Source organism: Pezoporus flaviventris, unplaced genomic scaffold, assembly GCF_033815535.1.
Source record: "Pezoporus flaviventris isolate CSIRO_AGI_PZ_B2104156 unplaced genomic scaffold, CSIRO_AGI_Pfla_v1 ptg000285l, whole genome shotgun sequence".
NCBI lineage: Eukaryota > Metazoa > Chordata > Aves > Psittaciformes > Psittacidae > Pezoporus > Pezoporus flaviventris.
Window position 1 is genome coordinate 601370 of NW_026892832.1, and position 19912 is coordinate 621281.

The window sequence follows — 19912 nt, forward strand, 5'->3', positions numbered from 1 at the left end:
CAATAGTGTCCACTGCTAAGTCCAGCCCTTAATCATGAGTCCATCTCTATGTTGCATCTCTGCCCTGGTGGCCTGAAGTGTCATGGGCCCACCAGGCTCAAAATAACTCAGCCTCTTCTTCAGCAGTTTTTGCAACTTGTCCCTGGGGACTCCATACAGCTGCCTTCTACCTCCAACACTTCCAAAGCACTGGAGGGGGCCCAGTGTACAAGATACTTGCCCATACTGTCCCACACACCCTGTCACTCATGACTGTCCAGCCTTGGGGAAAACCTCTTGGCTGTCCTATATCATTGTCTAACCCTAGGTAAGACCTAAACCCGACTCCGCTTAAGTTCAGATTCCGCTTAACCTCAGATCAGATAAAATGTTTGTGGGTAAAACACACTCTGTATGTGTGCCAACATGCTGATCCCCATCAAAATCAGCAGACAGGTCCCAAGGGTACCCAAAGGCCATTCAAAACCTTCAGAACTCTCAAATGGTGCTGCTGTACTTGTCACTGGGGCTGATGTAGCTGCTGTGCTTGCAGGCTGTCTCATCAGCAGCTTCTCTTTTTCTGAGTCCAGATCTTCCTCCGCTGCCTTGCTGGGAAATGCTGCATGGTTTCCTGCATCCCTGCACTTGTCCCATGTGCCTGAGGCTGGACCCAGCTGAGGCTCCCAAAGGTGGTATCTTGCTCTCCACATCCTCTTGGGGCTCAGGCTCTTGGGGCTTGGTGGGTGGCTGCTAGGGGATGCTCTCGGCTGTCGCAGGGCTGGGCTCAGCTGTGGGGCTCAGCTCCTCCGCCGCCTCCTCTGGCTCTTCGGCAGCCTCCTCCTTCCCCTCCTCAACAGCCCCAACCTCCTCCACCAGCAGCCGATCCCTTCCATCCTCCGGCCCTGCTCCTGCGGCTGCTTGGTCACCAGGGCTGCTCTCCTGGGCCACTTTGGCCACCGAGGGCTTCTGGGGCCGCTCCCCCTCAGCTCCCAGCAACCTCACAAAGATGGAGGCGAGGACGAGGGCCAGGATGGTGAAGAGCAGCAGGACAGTCAGGTACAAATCCACAGCCACATCTATCCCGCACTGCTGACAGAGCCTGCCTGTATTACAAGTCATTACCATAAAGTACAGTGAGACAAGAGCCTTAGCCCAAGCCCCCCATCTGATAAACACTGACACAGCAAATACCGGCTGCAAGTAAGGCACGACATGCTGAAACTGTGAGATCAAGAGCAATAACTCTGAGAGCCAATAAATCAACATTGTGATGAATGGTTTTCACAAATACGATTAGACACACTCCTGTCAGATCTGTCGTTATCTCAAGCCTTTGTGCCCCGCGTTTTGCACCTGTAATGACTTACTGGGTATCAGGGGCAGTAACCAAGCAGGCTGCATGGATTACTGACTGCACTTAAATCACGACAGCAGCCCACTCCTTACATCTTCACTGTTACATGGCAATTCCAAACCAGTAGATGTTCTGCGATCTGTGTTTTTCCATGTATGTGTTTTCTCATGTTTGCTTAGCTACGTTATGATTTTCTCTACAATTAACTGTTCAAATATGAGTAAAACCCATCTAGCTTGGCTATACCATCTTCTAATGTGAAGACAGGTGTAGAGGAGCATAGGTTTTCATTCCTAATACCACATGAATATTAATGACTCAATTCCATGCTTCCGTTTGTGTAAACTTGTGAGTAAACATTCCTGACTAAATAAATAAGAAAAAAAACAAAACCCAACCAACCAACCAAAAAAAAAAAAAAAAAAAAAAAACCCCACAGGATACAGAGTGGATCACAAATCTCTGACTAATTTCTCCATATTCCTTGTTTTAAATGGATAGAATTCTTGGTTTTTTTAAAATTATTATTTATTTGCTTTATACTCATGTCATTTGATTCATTCTCAGATTCACCAGAAATAGCCTTCTTACCTTGTTTAACACAGGAGAGATGTTGGTCTTAGCTCACATTTGAAAATTTGTATTGTCAATGCTTAGTATCTCAATCCTTGTGAGTTCCCACTCCCTGGGGGTGAAATTCATCTTTGTGAGTGGAGAAGAGGGAAAAGGATGATCTGCCTCAGACATTTACATCATCTTAGTCAAAAGCATAGGCTCTACTGTGAAGCATGAAGCTGATATTTAACCTCTCCCATCAGAGACTGACAAGTCATTGATTACTTTAGAGCCATGAATCTGACAATGTCATCCCAGACCTTGTTCCCATAAAGGTGCAGCAGACTGCTCACAGCTTTCGTGTTACAGACCCAAACTTATGACTCAGACCCGTAAAAGGATTTAGATCTCTGAAGGCACACACAGAACTTCAGTCAAAATATGCAAGCATTACGACCTCATCTAAATGCGATGCTAATCAGATCTTAGAGACACTTAGGGTGTAAGGTAGGCAGTTTAAGGGATGCTCGTGTTTCAGCTTAATACCTGCGCAGGTGTGACTTGGAATCATCGCTGCTGCCCCCTTCAGTGAGGTCCATCAAGGCCCCTGGATGCTCCCTACTTTAGTCCCAAGGTGCTGAGTTTAGGAGGCATGCTCAAATCATGCCCAGCACACCACAACTTCTTCAGGCTTCACATCAAGAGCAATTATGACTGTGTTCAAAACTATGGTCAGCTGGTGAGAGAAACAGAAAGCTGGTGACAATGTGTGTATCTAACAACAGCATACTGTAAGTGCCTACTGGCACATTTTGATGCCACTTGCCAAGATTAGGATATATGGTTCCTAAAATGAGTAGTTTACAACACTTCTTCACCATACATTAAATTATTTCAGTTGGCTCTAGAAGGGGTAAAATATACACCGGCACCTTGGGGACTGGACAGAAGGTTTGTCTTTCAAAATTAAATTCTGAAAGAACTCACAGATTTCTTCAGAATCTGGCTCTTTGAAAATCAGACTTTGGTTTTCTAGTCTGTACACTATCCATTACATTTACTCACCAACTGAATTCTTGTTCCTGTCTCTCAAATTTCCACCATCCATTAAAGCTTTTTATGGAAAAGTGTTGTCTTTCTTTGACCCCAAGTATAAATTACACATATAAATTTGTGAACTAAAAAGTGGGAGGAGGAATATTTACTGATAACCAAGGACAAATTTACAGACAAATACGTCAAAGACATAATAATCTCTGTAATAAAGAACATCAGAAAAAGAATCCCATATATGTAGTGATACTTTCAACACCTGCTTTAAGGCTAGTAAAGACTGAAATGTTATTGTGCAAAAACTTTTCTTAAATAATTTTATAGGCATTTTACTGACATTAGTTATAATTTTCTTCTACCTAGAAAGATCACTTGAGCAGGAAAATAATGCTGCTGAATGATGAAAAAAAAATTAAAAAAAAATAATTTTCAGCAAATTTAAGATTTTCTTTCAGTTCAATATCTGGCATATATAAAATAAATAATGATGGAGTGTATGTGACTGGCTGGAATGTCATCCTCATAGAGTGATCTTACTAACTTAGTCTTGAAGCCATCCCAGACAGCTTTACAGGCTAATACAAGTTTACATCATATAGCATGCAATACCATCATATATCCTATACATGTGTGTTGTGGTTTAAGCCCAGCCAGCAACTCAGAACCACGCAGCTGCTCACTCATTCCTCCCTCTTCTTCCCCCAGCCCTACTCCTGCAGGGATGGGGAGGAGAATGGAAAGAATGTAACTCCCACAGACTGAGATAAGAACAGTCCAGTAACTCAGGTATAACACAAAACCCTACTGCTACCTCCAAGAATAATAATGATAAGGGAAATAACAAGGGAAGAGAATACAACCACTCACCACCTGCCAACTGATACCCAGCCTGACCCAAGCAGTGAACTAGCCCTTCCAGGTAACTGCCCCCTCTTTACATCCTGGGCATGACGTGCTGTGGTATGGAATACATCTTTGGCTAGTTTGGATCAGGTGTCCTGTCTCTGCTTCCTCTCGGCTTCCCCTCCTCCCTGGCAGAGCATGAGACTCAGAAAGTCCTTGGTCAGAGTAAACATTACTGAGCAACAACTGAAAACATCGGTGTTATCAGTGCTGTTCTCAGGCTGAGAGTCAAAAACACAGCACTGCACCAGCTTCTAAGAAGGAGAAAAATGACTGCTACTGCTGAATCCAGGACAGTATCCACCCCTTATTCCATGCCATTTATGTCATGCTCAGAACCCACATTTTTTTCAATACACCATAGCTTTTGTCTCATACATAAATATACACAAACACACACACACACAAAGAGAGAGATATCATTCCTTAGTCCATGGACCAATCCCTATGAAGCTGCTGAATTCATCAATTCCATGATGTTGAGCTCCATCTCTTGTAACAGTCTTTCAGAGCAGGAGAGACTGTGTACAGTGTTGGATTGTTTCCTGCTGATGACACCGCAGAGCTCGTCCTCTCATTGCAGAACTCGTCTGGTTTCATCAAAGTTCGTTCTTTGTTGGGGTTGATGGTCAGAAGGAAGTCAGAGCCAGTCACTGGTGACCTGAAGAGATATGGTTGGTGGGCTATAAAAGTGCTACATAGCAGGCAATAGCATACAATTGAGTTCATTGGCTGTTTGCCCCTAAAATTGAAACCCCTTGAGGTACACATCAGACTTCCCCATCTTCCCGCATTACCCACCAAGTATATCCGGGTCCCTGAGCAAAAGCAATCCCCCAAGTGGGCTTGCCTTTACCCAAAGCAGGAATAACCCAGACTGTCTTCCCCAGCAAATTCTTTATGGTCACCACAGGAACTTCATGGGCCTCTACAGTATGTAAAAGTTCTCACTGGGCTGGGCCAGCCCTATTGGCAGATCCTCTGGTGTTGACCAACTTTTGGTAAATGTGTGTCCCAATGTTTGAAAGTTCCCCCACCCATTGCTCTCAGTGTAGTTTTTAACAGCCCATTGTACCGTTTGATTTTCCCAGAGGCTGGTGCATGGTAGGGGATGTGATATACCCACTCAATGCCATGCTCTTTGGCCCAAACATCTATAAGGTTATTCCGGAAATGAGTCCCATTGTCTGACTTTATTCTCTCTGGGGTGCCGTATTGCCACAAAATCTGTTTCTCAAGGCCCAGGATGGTGTTCCGGGCAGTGTCATGGGGCACAGTGTGTGTTTCCAGCCATCTGGTGGTTGCTTCCACCATGGTAAGCACATGGCTCTTGCCTTGGCGGGTTGGTGGCAGTGTGATATAGTCAATCCGCCAGGCCTCCCCATATTTATACTTCAACCATCGTCCTCCATACCAAAGAGGCTTTAACCATTTGGCTTGCTTAATTGCAGTACATGTTTCACAGTCATGAATAACCTGGGCAATAGTGTCCATTGTTAAGTCCACCCCTCGATCACAAGCCCATCTATATGTTGCATCTCTGCCCTGATGGCCTGAGGTGCCATGGGGCCACAGGGCCAAAAATAATTCACCCTTATGTTGCCAGTTAAAGTCTATCTGAGCCACTTCAATCTTAGCTGCTTTATCCACCTCTTGGTTGTTCTGGTGTTCCTCAGTGGCCTGACTCTTGGGTACATGGGCATCTCCATGACATACCTTCACCACCAGGTTCTGCACCCGGGCAGCAATATCTTGCCACAGTGCAGCAGCCCAGATGGGTTTACCTCTGCGTTGCCAGTTGCTCTGCTTCCATTGCTTCAACCACCCCCCACAGGGCATTTGCCACCATCCATGAGTCAGTATAGAGATAAAGTACAGGCCACTTTTCTCATTCAGCAACGTCCAGGGCCAGCTGGGTGGCTTTCACCTCTGCAAACTGACTTGATTCACCCTCTCCTTCAGCAGTTTCTGCAACTTGTCATCCAGGGCTCCATACAGCTGCCTTCCATCTCCGATGCTTTCCCACAATACGGCAAGAGCCATCAGTAAACAAGGCATACTGCTTTTCACTTTCTGACAGTTTATTATATGGTGGGGCCTCCTCCTCTGGTGACATTCCGAAATCTTTGCCCTCTGGCCAGTCCATGATGACTTTCAGAATTCCTGGATGACTGAGATTTCCTATATGAGCTCCTTGTGTAATTAGTGCAGCCCACTTACTCCATGTAGCGTCGGCTGAATGATGTGCAGAGGAGCCCCTGCCTTTGAACATCCAGCCCAGCATGGGCAACCGGGGTGCCAGGAGGAGCTGTGCTTCAGTGCCAATCACTTCCGAAGCAGCTCAAACCCCTTCATAGGCTGCCAGTATCTCTTTCTCAGTTGGGGTACAGCTGGCCTCAGATCCTTTGTATCCCCGACTCCAAAAGCCCAGGGGTTGACCTTGAGTCTCCCCTGGAGCTTTCTGCCAGAGGCTCCAGGTAGGACCGTTCTCCCGAGCTGCAGTGTACAGTACATTTTTTACATCTGGCCTGGTCGGACTGGTCCAGGGTCTACTGCATGAACTGTCTCATGTTTGATTTGCTCAAAGGCTTGTTGTTGCTCAGGGCCCCATTTAAAATCATTCTTCTTCTGGGTCACACGATAGGGCTTACAATCAAACTGCAATTTGGGATGTGCAATCTCCAGAACCCCACTGCACCCAAGAAAGCTTGCGTTTCTTTCTTGTTAGTTGGTGGAGACATTGCTGTTATCTTGTTGATCACATCTGTGGGGATCTGGCAATGTCCATGTTGCCATTTTATTCCCAAAAATTGAATCTCCTGTGCAGGTCCCTTGATCTTACTCCGTTTTATGGCAAAACCGGCCTTCAGCAGGATTTGGATTATTTTCCTCCCTTTCTCAAAGACTTCTTCCGCTGTATCACCCCACACAATAATGTCATCAACGTATTGCAGGTGTTCTGGAGCTTGCCCCTGTTCCAGTGCAGTCTGGATCAGTCATGGCAGATGGTAGGGCTGTTTCCATCCCTGGGGGAGTCAGTTCCAGGCGTACTGAATGCCCCTCCAAGTAAATGCGAACTGTGGTCTGCACTCTGCTGCCAAAGGAATCGAGAAAAAAGCTTTAGCAATATGAGCTGTGGCATACCCCTTGGCTGCCTTTGACTCCAGTTCATACTGAAGTTCTACCATGTCCAGTACGGCAGCACTCAATGGTGGTGTGACTTCATTCAGGCCACGATAGTCTACTGTTAGTCTCCATTCTCCATTAGACTTTCGCACTGGCCATATGGGGCTATTAAAGGGCGAGCGGGTCCTGCTGATAACTCCCTGACTCTCCAGTCTACGGATCAGCTGATGGATGGGAATCAGGGAGTCTCGGTTGGTGCTATATTGCCGCCGCTGCACTGTTGTGGTTGCAATTGGCACTTGTTCTTCCACCTTCAGCAACCCCACAACAGAAGGACCATCCAAGAGAGCAGGCAAGGTGGACAGCTGCTCAATTTCCTCAGTCTCCAAAGCAGCAATACCAAAAGCACACTGGTACCCTTTTGGGTCTTTGAAGTACCCTCTCTTGAGGTAGTCTATGCCGAGGATGCATGGAGCCTCTGGACCAGTCACAATAGGGTGCTTTTGCCATTCCCTCCCAGTCAGGCTGATTTCAGCCTCCAGTACAGTCAACTCTTGGGATCCTCCTGTCACTCCAGAAATATAGATGGGTTCCACCCCTTGCCAGCTTGATGGCATCAGGGTACACTGTGCACCGGTATCTACTAGAGCCTTATACTTCTGTGGGACTGATGTGCTAGGCCATCTGATCCACACAGCCCAGTAGATCTTATTGTCCCTCACCTCCACCTGGCTGGAGGAAGGACCCCTCAATATTGATCATAGTATTGGTTACTTATGTCTTATAGACTGGGATTATTCTTCTTTCACAGGAACTGGAATAAAATCAGCTCTACCACTCCATCTGGGAACTTGCTCACCAGAGTCTGAAGCCGCAGCTTTCGTGGGATGATCAGTCTTGGCCTTTGTTCTCCTCTTCAGTTCACACACCCATTCCTCCAGAGCTGAGGTAGGTTTTCCATCCCACTTTGTCATGTCTTCTCTGTGATCCCAGAGGTAAAACCACAGGGTGGCCTGTGGCATATACCTTCTCTATCTTCTCTCTTGAGCAGCAGGGAGTCTTTTGTTAATAGCTTAGACATGGGTTGGTACACATGGGGAGCTGGATAGATCAGATAGATCGTCTCTTACTTGTTTGAACTCCTGGGACAGTTTTCCCACAGCTGCAATGATGGAAGGGGTGAGATTGTCTTTGAACTCTCAGAGCTGATGAATCAGCTCATCCACTGTTGGTGGTGCTATATCATACCAGGTCGTTGATGCCAGTGAGTGGGCACATGATGATGGTTCCCTCTGTGTAAATTTCCACCACATGGGTCATGCACATCCGACTTCATCTGGATCTACGGGTGCATTCCCAGCATCCAACCTACGATAGATCATCTCTACAATGACTGATACCCTCAGAGACTGGACACCTTTCTCTATGCTGGTTCAGTTGGCTAAACAACTCATAACATAGTCCTTGTATGGAAACCTTTCTTTCACAGCTGCCAAGAGTCGCCTTCAAAGGCTGAGGAACTGTTTCTTTTTTGCAATCGCTTTGTCAGTTCCCCCTTCCTTAGCAAATGATCCCAGCTGCTTAGCTTCCATACCTTCTAGTTCGTGATCATTGGCCCGATTGTCACAGCATCGGAGCAGCCAGGTGACGATGTGCTCCCCTGGAAGACAGGTAAAATCTTTTCTCATATTCCGTTGAGGTCTGTTGAGGTCCATGGTCAAGATGTCACCTCTTCTTCTTCTTCTTCCTCTGGTCCACATAATAGTAACTCTAGTTCAGATGCTGTCCTGCGTACTAAGTGCATTGGTTCTTCATCTTTCTTCACTGTATGGGTTGCTTTCTGTCCCTCTTTTTTGTTTTCTCCTTGTGTACAGGGGCAACCAATATTGGCACGAATTGGTCCTTTGGTTTAGCTGCAGTGACTGTCACTGTGGTTGGAGTGACTGCCACTAGGGTTGGAATGGCTGCAGTATCTGTTGTCAGGGTTGGCGCAGCCACTGTGCTTGGGGGGTGAGTAGCACCAGCAACTGTGTTATCTGCTGCTGCCTGGGTTTGAGTAGCTGCTGTACTTGTCACTGGTGTTGGTGTAGCTGATGTACTTGGAGTTGGAGTAGCTGTGTTGTCTGTTGCTTTGCATCAGATCCAGAGACTTTTTTTTCCCTTTGAAGGTGCTGGATAGTGTTGAACAGGGCTCTGTAAGCATAGGCCAAGCCCCAGCACGTTGCCATGATTTGTCCATCTCTGGTATGACCAGGATGAAAACACACCTCATTTAAGTGTTTTGCTAATTTTTCTGGATTTTGCACTTGTTCAGTGGTGAACTTCCAAAGCAGTGGAGGGGTCCACTGGCCTAGATACTTGCCCATACAATCCCACACACCCTGCCACTCATGACTGTCCAGCCTTGGGGAAAATCTCTTGGTCTTCCTATGTTGTCATCTAACCCTAGATAACACCCAAACCTGACTCTGCTTAACTTTCGAGATCAGACAAAATAGTCGTAGGTAAAACAGTCTGTATGTGTGCCAACATGGTGATCCCCATCGCAGTCAGCAAGCAGGTCCCAAGGGTATTCAAAGACCTTTCAAAACCTTCAGAACTCTCAAATGATGCTGTAAATAGTCTGGTGGGGGAGCTGAGGGTGTAAGGGAATGTCTCATTCACAGGTTGACCGCCTGAGGAGGGAAAAAAAAGATGTGTAATTGCTAAACACTTCCATTATATACCTCCCAAAGTACAGAGGACCACACTGGGAGCACAAGCCAGCCTGCTTTCATGATCAATGAGTCTATTGCATTACAAATCATTACCGTAAAGTACAATGAAACAAGAACCTTAGCCCAAGGCTCCCCAGCCAATAAACACCAAGACAGCAGATACTAGCTGTAAGTAATGTATGACATGCTGAAACTCTGAGATCAAGAGCAGCAACTTTGAGAGCCAATAAATCAGCATTGTGAGGAGTGACTATTAATTTAAAACTATATATGCTTATCACAAATACAATTAGACAAACTCTGGTCAGATCTGTCACTATCTCAGCCCTTTGTGCCACATGTTGGGCACCACAAAGAACTGTTGTGGTTTAAGCCCAGCCAGTAACTCAGAACCAAGCAGGCGCTTACTCACTCATTCCTCTTCTTCTTCCCCTAGCCCCTGGAGGGATGGGGAGGAGAATCGAAAGAATGTAATTCCCATGGGTTGAGATAAGAACAGTCCAGTAACTAAGGTATAACACAAACCACTACTGCTACCACCAATAATAATAATAAGGGAAGAAATAAGGGGAGAAAATACACCCGCTCACCACCTGCCAACCGATACCCAGCATGCCCCGAGCAGCAATCTGGTCCTTCCAGGTAACTGCCACCAGTTTATATCCTGGGCATGACATGCTGTGATATGGAATACCCCTTTGGCTAATTTGGGTCAGGTGCCCTGCCTCTGCTTCCTCCCAGCTTCCCCTCCTCCCTGACAGAGCATGAGACTCAGAAAGTCCTTGGTCAGAGTAAACATTACTTAGCAACAACTGAAAACATCGGTGTTATCAGCATTGTTCCCAGGCTGAAGGTCAAAAACCACAGCACTGCACCAGCTACTAAGAAGGAGGAAAATGACTGCTACTGCTGAACCCAGGACAATATGCTACACAGGAATGTGTCTAGGCAGGTTTTGAATGTCTTCAGAGAAGGAAACTCTACAACCCACCAGGGCTGCTTGTTCCAGTGCTCTGCCACCCCCATCCTAAATAAGTTCTTCCTCAAGTCGTGGTGAAACTTTTTGTGTTTTAGTTTTTGGCCTTTGCTCCTCATCCCGTCACTGAGCATCACTGAGAAGAGTCTTGGCACCATCCCCCTGGCACCCACCTTCAAGATATTTATATGCAATACTGAGATCCCTTCTCAGTCTTCTCTAGACTGAACAGGCCCACCTCCCACAATCTACCCTCCTAAAAGAGATGGTCCAGACCCCTGATCATCCTTGTGGCCCTCCACTGGACTCTCTCCAGCAGCTCCTTGCCTTTCTTGTACTAAGGAGCCCAGAACTGGACACAGTTCACCAGCTGTGGACTCTCCAGGGTTGAGCAGAGTGAGGGTCACCTCCCTTGGCCTGCTGGCCCCACTCAGTGCAGCCCAGGGCACTATTGTTTCTCCTGGCCACAAGGGCACACTGCCAGCTCATTGTCAACTTGTCACCCACCAGTACTCCCAGGTGCTTCTCAGCTGAACTGCTCTCTGGTAGGTCAGCCCCAGCCTGTGTTGGTACTTTGAGTTCTTCTTCCCCACGTTCAGTACCCTACACTTGCCCTTGATGGACTTCATTAGGTTTCTCTCTGCCCAGCTCTCCAGCCTTTTGAGGTCCTGCTGACCTTCAGGTATATCAGCCACTGCCCCCAGCTTCATATCATCAGCAAACTTGCTGAGGGTGCATTCCATTGATAAACAAGTTGAATAAGACCAGACCATTGACTGCAGGCCTCCAAGTGGATTCTACTCTGCAGATCACAGCCGTTCTGCCAGTTTTGGATCCACCTCACTGTCCATTCATCTAACCCATGTTTCCTAAGCTTACCTATGAGGATATTATGAGAGACATAACTCCTCAATTTCTTTTTTGTTCTTTTTCTTTAAGGAGATCTGTAACCCTCTTATAATTCTATGTTCAAGTATGAGCTGACTTTAAGAATTAAAATAAGAGACTTTCAAAACTTCTTAGCTTCCTAATTGAGGCCAGATTTTCAGAAAACCTTGGCATACCAAGCACAAAGTTCTTGGAAGTCCAATCATTATTGTCAAAAAGAAAAAGAAAACAAACCCGAAAGTCTTAAATTGTCAGTTACACAACATTACATTAATATACTTAGCATTACATACTTTCACTCTCTTCAAAAGATGACACACATAGTACTCGGGAATCAATATTTTCTTGCTTTAGCAAGGGTCACAATCATTTGACTCACAATCCTGCAGGCTACAAATCAGGAATGGGATGGAAATTCATTTCTATCAAATTTCAAGATGCAGAATTATATCCGAATCACTTCCACAAATCTTTAGTGCTTACAAGATGGATAGTATGGAGGAAGAGTATATTTCTGATCAATCCTTTTAAATATTTTCTTGATATCAATATTCCATTTATTCCACATTTATTCTACTTTAACAAATCCACAGATGCAGTTACATTCTAAATTATTAGTTGGCTTAAAAATTGTAGTTAAAAACATTACTTTAAAACATTTTTTTTTTCTTCTAGTGGTCTTTGGGAACTACTATATACAGTTCTGGCAAGCACTAGCTTCACAGATGCAATGAATGATTTATTTATTTATGCACCATTCTACTTGGCATAATGGGTTTGATTTTGTTAAAGGCACAGTAAATGGGCCCACACCACGATGTTAGCTGCTCAAAGCCATTGGTCAGACCCAGGAGGGCAAAAGCCATAGTAGTTGCTCAGCTTTCCTCTCTCAAGTGCAACTTGGTCCTCAGGCTGGAATGACAATCTCCTTCTTCCTCCTCACCTCATGCCTGTTCTAATTCCTTGTTTTCTTTCTCTCAGCACTGTTTCCACTATCTCTCCTGCTCTTCCTCTCTGTTCAAAGCAAACTTTTCTTGCTTCCTTGTTGCCATTTGTCTTGCTCAACCTTGGCAACTCTTTCCTATCTCATTTTTCACCTCTACTCTTCCACAGTTTCCCACTCAATCCTCACTTCTATATTAATGTTTCTCTTCTCCCTTCTTCACATAACATTTAACCCATTTTCAGAAGTGACAGTATCTACATGTCTCCCTTGTTAATACAACTTGCAGTTCATACAACCACAGATTTATGTTGGCCTTTCTTCTTCTTCACTCTGCCCGCTGAAATTCCTAAGAAAAAGTAGCTGGAGGAACAGGTTTCTCTTTTCCTATTCAGTTCACTCCTAGCTGTCTGTTCATACTTTTACACACCATATGCAAGTCATAACCTCCTCAAATCTGGTTCTTGTAAGTCTAAAACCTTGTGCTGTGCATCTCTCAGTTATTAAATAATGTTCCTTCTGTTAAGACTTTCCCCTGTTCTGTACCATGTTCTTTTTACTTCCAGTTGGTTACATCTGAGTAGATTGCATTTGATTGTAAAATCCAGAGGGATGTTACTGACATGCTCTGGTTTCATTTAGTCTCCTATATACTTAGGTTTCAGTACTGCTTGGAACTTAAATGTACTTCTAAATGACAAAGAACAAATACAAGTAATAAGATTCAGTTCCACTGCAGTCTGCAAGTATATTGCTACTTTATCTAGTGCTGATTAGAAATTAAAATATGAGCTTAATTGTGGATAGTCCTACTCTTTCTCTCGTGATGACTACCTCTTTCAGTAGCATGTTTGAGAAATGACAAAAGCAGAATAATAGCAAGAATATAGAGAGCTGAGGAAAATCCTAATGCTGAAAAGTAAACAACAGGTTAACTTTCCAGTTGGTGGCCATATCCAAGATCAAATACTCATGCTTATTGCATTCACTGAATATGTATTTTGTATATTCAAAACCAAATCCTTGGGCTCATTACAGTGACTTGAGATGAGGCGTTGAAAAGTTAACCAATTTCTGAAAATTTGTTTCACTGTCAAAAAGGCAACATTTGACGCAGTGAGGCGGGTGGAAGTCTCTTTTACTGTTAAAATAGAAAAAAAAAATCACAAATATGGAAGTCCTCCTGATGGCAATATATTTTCTGCCCATTTTCTGAGGCCTTGAGACAAATGCAACAATTTCTGATTAGCTTTTTCTGAATTATAGAAAACATATTTTAATCCCATTATGTGTCAGCTGACCTAGGATAAAGAGCATCTTCTCTCTCAAAGTATTTCATTTGGAAGGGAAGGGAAGCAATGGATTTGAAAAAAATGCTCTAGAAAGTGGAACCAGGAGCTTCCATTTGGCAAGGTTTCCTGAATGCTGTGGTTTTCTTACCTCTTCACTGAGCCATAGCAAATCACAATACATCTTTTCCTGGTCTACTTTCTTCTGATTTGCAGTTTATGACTGTACTGCAACTAGAACATGAGATGTTGTTATGACATACTGTCCTTGAACCTTACTGCACATAATTAATACAGAACTATGTAAGTTCCCCATGCTTGGAGATCACCATTTTGATAATCAGAATAGCAGAGGACAAAATTTAATCTAAGATAGAAATTAATGTGGAGAAAATACAGGAAGATATTTTTCTGTTGCTTACCATTGCAGCCAACATCTCTAATCTACACCTATATTGCTCATCAGTTCCCGCTGGCTGTAAATTTTGGTCAATGTGCCCTGCATTACCATTGTAATACTGATTAGAAAGAATTTTAAGAACCACTCAGCATGTACTCCACTAAGTTGGCAGCAGCAGCTATCCATGCACAAAGTGCATTTCATAGCCTACTTTCAACAATTCCTCTCTTGCCAACCTCTTTCCTAGTAAAAAGTAAACATCTGCAGGCATCTTTTTGTATCTATACAATTGTAAATATGGGCATGAAGAGATCTGTCTCTGTTCCTCTCACAAATGTAACCAGCAGTGACTACAGCACATTTTAAGTTTTGGGGGCTTGGAAACATTGCTGGTCTTAATTATTTTTATTTTTTTTATATGCTTCTGTTGCTTTGAGACCCTCTATAATCTTTGCTGCAGTCTGTGTGTGTGAACAGGAGTGAGACCAGGGTCATGTCTGCAGGCCACTGAAGTATCAAAACAGCCAGAGAATTATTGCACCTGCAGCTTTCTATTATGTGCAAAGAATTTTCCTAAGGAATAATAACTTAATAAATTTTGCATTTTCTTCCTCTTCATTGCATCCCAGTTGTTCTTTTACTCTGCATTTTGCATGCAGTACCTGCAACACCATTTTGAAAGAGAAAAGGTATTTACTACCAGGGAAGGAAATAATTGGAGGTTTAGGGCATACTGAAGTATGTCATTAGCTGCAAGGCATGGTATGCATGCTTCAGTGTTGCTTGAGATGGAAGTAGGAAGGAAACCAGAGGGCAAAAAGACAAGTGTGACCTTTCAAGAACCATGTGTAATGTTACAATATCAGCCAACAATGTTTATAAACAAACAGAAGGATTCTACCATGGCCTGTTGCTGAAACAGTTGCCAAACAAAGTAAAATCTGCCCACAGAAAACCATGAAGTACTGCAGCCATAGATTAGCCTGAATGACTGTATTGCAATTAAATCATAATTATATAAGGAGCATAATTTTCACTGTTGTGTCCTTATGTGAGCCACCTGTAAGTGCCATTCTGCTTCTCCCACAAATGTACAAACCTGCGATCAGAAGAGGAGCTGATAACACCATGGCCTTGAATTTCTTGGTTAGGGCATAAACGTTAGACTCCTTGCTAGGTACTGAAAATAAATATCTATATCCTCAAGTGGCTACCATTATGTCCAGATCCTTGGGTTTATTCATGCTGTGTATGACACAGGACTTGAGTTACTCGTGGCAGGCACCTAAGTCTGGAGCCACACTAATTCTTTGCCCAAGACAGATCAGCATTACTGCTGACCTTATATTATATTCAGTTTCAATGGCTCCTCTGCAGCTTTCCAAGCTGCAGGAAACTGCCATAATGCTGCAGCCATTCACATTTCCCACAATGTGTCTTCCATCTTGCACCAGCCAGGAGACAGGGCCCAGGGAAAACTATGTGCAACCAGCCAAGCAGAAAACTCAGTAGTCAGTGATGTAATAGGTACCTAGAACTTCATTAGTGCTGGACCACCTACAAAAATTTCTGGTCTATTAAGCTATGTAATTCCCTGTGGTTTGCCACCATTACTTACAAGTGACCATTCAGAAAGAGTTCTAGATCAGATGCAGTCGTACTCTGCTATTATACTTTACACATTATTACTTTTTCTGGGTTTTGTAATTTATATATATACACATATATATTTACTTTTTTTGAACATGAATCCCCAAGAGAAACAGTAAAGAGAGAGACAATAGCAAACTGCTAGATCAACTCCTGTCAATACAGTTGCACCCTGAGAAGTGCAACACCCACCCACAATACCGCTCAGAAATACTTTGCTTTCATTTTAGCTGATTGTGTTTCTTCAATTAAATTACGGCACACGATAGTTCTGTCTAATTCAGAGCTTTCAGCTTTGTTTGCACAGGCAAAGGGAAATCTCAGCACTTTTGGCACAACCAAGAACTACCTATTCAAGCAGAATGTCCTGAAAGCAAACATTCTCAGAAGGGAAACCAGAATTTAAAATATGTTAAATCCTTCAAGTTTCAATGCAATCTGTTTTGTGGCCCTGTTGTTTCTGCAGAAATTTCTTCAATACACAGTCTAGATAGTAGCCTTGGCAGGCTTATCTTTTATTCATGGAAGACAAAGTGGGGAGAAGAAGAGAGATACAAAGTGGCTGTTGCAGATTTCATTGTACACCCACTCACTTCTAGTTTCTGTTTTGCTGACATCAGTGTCTTTTGTCCTTGTGCACCTATATCTATCACTGTATGTCCTCTGTTCACACATATGATCCCCAGGGAATCAAATAGCAAAGTATTCCAAATATCAGATATTCAGATTTCCAAATGGTCTGTCCCTTGCTTCATATAGATACTCATATAAGCACATGTCTCCAAAACAGAACAGATGCAGGTTTTCACTAAAGTTGTAGAACTCTTTGCACAGACCATAGGAACATGGGGCTTTGGTACAACCTATTTCTGTTTAATTTAAGTTTATGTTGCCACTCCTGCACAGTGCTGATGCAGGCAGTGCTCAGTTTGTACAGTGCAGAAGCTAAAAATCTTTCATTACCCTCTCCTGATTGCTGGGGTGAGGAGAAAGGGGGCATTTTTACATCTTGCAAATTACTTTCTTTTTGCTGCCACAGGAGCAAGTTGAGGCCAAGCCATCTCCTGAAATCCTTCTGCCCTCCCTTTCATACCTCACTGACCAAGGACTAACTCCTCAAAAGGAACAAAGTTGAGGAGAGGCAAGAGCAAGCCTCTAAGCTGAGCAGGAGGAATGGCACACTTTGGCAATGCACCAGGAGCCTGCAGTTGTCAGAGTGCCATGTCCTCTGGTCTACCTCAAGCCACCTTTGCACTGAGCAGAAGGAAATGGAGGAAAAGCAGAGAGGCACATTATTCTGTGACTATGGGCATGCTTTCTACCTCAGTGGGGTCTCAAGCTCCTGCCTGGAAATTATTCCAGGGTCCATTGCATTAATGAAATACCAACTGGTGCATCATGTACCTAGAATCTTCTCATTGGTCTGGTCTCTAGGCAAGCAATTCACTCTTGCATTCATGTTTTACTTTGGATACATCCCACCTGAAATTTAAACTTCAAAAATTAAATATCCTCTGATCTACTTACATTTATGGTATAATTCTTGCTGGAAGAATGAGTACCAGATCATTTTGCTGGCTTTTTGGTTTTAGTTGTTTTCTTGTTATATTGGTATATATCCCAAAATAAAGCTTTAGCTACACAAAAATGGCCAGGGACCATAGTTTTTTGATTAAATTACAAATTAAAAAGTTTCATTCAATTCATAGATCAAATCTAAAGTTACTGGCAGTTTCAAATACAATGTACAGAAAATTCTGAGAAATGCTCCTAGCAGACTGGTTTCTGAGTGTCCTCAGCAGGTCAGCTGATGGAGCTAAAGAAAGCACCTCTTAAAACAGGAAAGAACAGCAAGATGGTCAAATGAAAAAAATCGCAGAAGGACAAAATATTGAAATATAAACACTGATGGTTTATTATTTATATATTCAGAAACTGAAGGAAGTTTTCACAAACCTGTGAATCACTCAGCAAGATAGACATTGCATGAGTGTTTAATATATTATATAATTTAATATATATTGACTATATAATAAAATATAACTTTTAAAACTCAACAATATAAAATATATTAAATATAATATATAATTAATATATAATATACATTAAACACTCATGGCTATTTTTGAACTTGCTGTGTGATTTCAGGTGAGATATTCACTCCCTTCTCCAATTCCAGAATTTGTCAAGTGGAGATAAAAATATTTGTTGGTGTCCTGGGTTTAGCAGTAGCAGTCAATTTTTCTCCTTCTTAGTAGCTGGTGCAGTGCTGTGTTTTGACTTTCAGCCTGGGAACAGTGCTGATAATACCGATGTTTTCAGTTGTTGCTAAGTGATGTTTACCCTGACCAAGGACTTTCTGAGTCTCATGCTCTGCCAGGGAGGAGGGGAAGCCGCGAGGAAGCAGAGACAGGACACCTGATGCAAACTGACCAAAGAGGTATTCCATACCACAGCACGTCATGCCTGGGGGTGTAACTGGGAGTTACCCGGAAGGACACGGGGTCTTAGAGGTCGGATTCGTTTTTCGGCGGGTGGTATTGTATTCTCTTCCCTTGTTATTTTTCCCTTATCATTGTTGTCGTTGGTAGTAGCGGTGGTGATTTGTGTTGTACATTGGTTGCTGGACTGCTCTTGTCTCAACCCGTGGGAGTTGCAGTCTTTCGACTCTCCTCCTCAACCCTCCTGAAGCAGGGAAGGGGAGAACCCCCGGGGAGGGTGGACGGGACACAGGCTTCGATTGCTTCCAGCCTGGCACCACTCACTGGGAGTGAGTGAACAAGCTGTCTGGCTAGGTTTAAACCACAACAGTTGGTATCACTGGTCCAGTCCAAGAACACTCTGGTATTTAAACAGCAGCTATTCATGTGTATAGTGTTACAGTTTTTACCACTGAATTATAGATAGGGCTGTCAGTACTTCAGCATGCTGAAGTACTGTCCCTAGACGCCATGGACAGAAAATCCTGTCCTACTCACTACAGAGTTGTACTTAAAAAACAGACTATGGTTACGTTTCCTGTTCTGTGATCAACATAGTCTCACCTAGAGCTGGGTTGACAGAAATGAAAAAGGAATTTAATGTAACATGTATGCTGCAGTTTTAGCTGCTGCTCAACATGTATTATCAGGGATTATGGTATATATTCTCCTCTCCCCTAATATAGAATCATAGAATAGTTAGGGCTGGAAAGGACCTTAAGATCATCTAGTTCCAACCCCCCTGCCATGGGCAGGGACACCTCACACTAAACCATGTCACACAAGGCTCTGTCCAACCTGGTCTTGAACACTGCCAGGGATGAAGCATTCACAACTTCCCTGGGCAACCCATTCCAGTGCCTCACTACCCTAATAGGAAATAATTTCCTTCTTATATCCAAGATAAACTTCCCCTGTTTAAGTTTTAACCTGTTACCCCTTGTCCTATCAGTACAGTCCCTAATGAAGAGTCCCTCTCCAGCATCCCTATAGGCCCCCTTCAGATACTGGAAGGCTGCTATGAGGTCTCCACGCAGCCTTCTCTTCTCCAGGCTGAACAGCCCCAATTTTCTCAGCCTATCTTCATACGGGAGGTGCTCCAGTGCCCTCATCATCCTCGTGGCCCTCCTCTGGACTTGTTCCAACAGTTCCATGTCCTTTTTATGTTGAGGACACCAGAACTGCACACAATACTCCAGGTGAGGTCTCACGAAAGCAGAATAGAGGGGCAGGATCACCTCCTTTGACCTGCTGGTCACACTCCTTTTCATGCAGCCCAGGATACGGTTGGCTTTCTGGGCTGCGAGCGCACACTGCCTGCTCATGTTCATTTTCTCATTGACCAACACCCTCAAGTCCTTCTCCTTGGGCTGCTCTGAATCTCTTCTCTGCCCAACCTGTAGCTGTGCCTGGGATTGCTCTCACCCAGGTGTAGGACCTTGCACTTCTCATGGTTAAACATCATGAGGCTGGCATCAGCCCACCTCACAAGCATGTCAAGGTCCCTCTGGATGGCATTCCTTCCCTCCAGCGTATCAACTGAACTGCACAGCTTGGTGTCATCAGCAAACTTGCTGAGGGCACACTCAATCCCACTGT

General features: G+C 43.9%; 1 protein-coding gene across 1 annotated transcript; it reads right to left on the reverse strand.

The window, feature by feature from the left end:
* Positions 1–353: 353 nt before the first annotated feature.
* Positions 354–8685, reverse strand: LOC133263335 (signal recognition particle receptor FtsY-like). The gene is given in 3 exon segments (XM_061443077.1): positions 354–617; positions 619–1082; positions 8565–8685. Coding segments are annotated over 3 exon segments (849 nt in total).
* Between the last annotated feature and the right edge of the window lie 11227 nt (positions 8686–19912).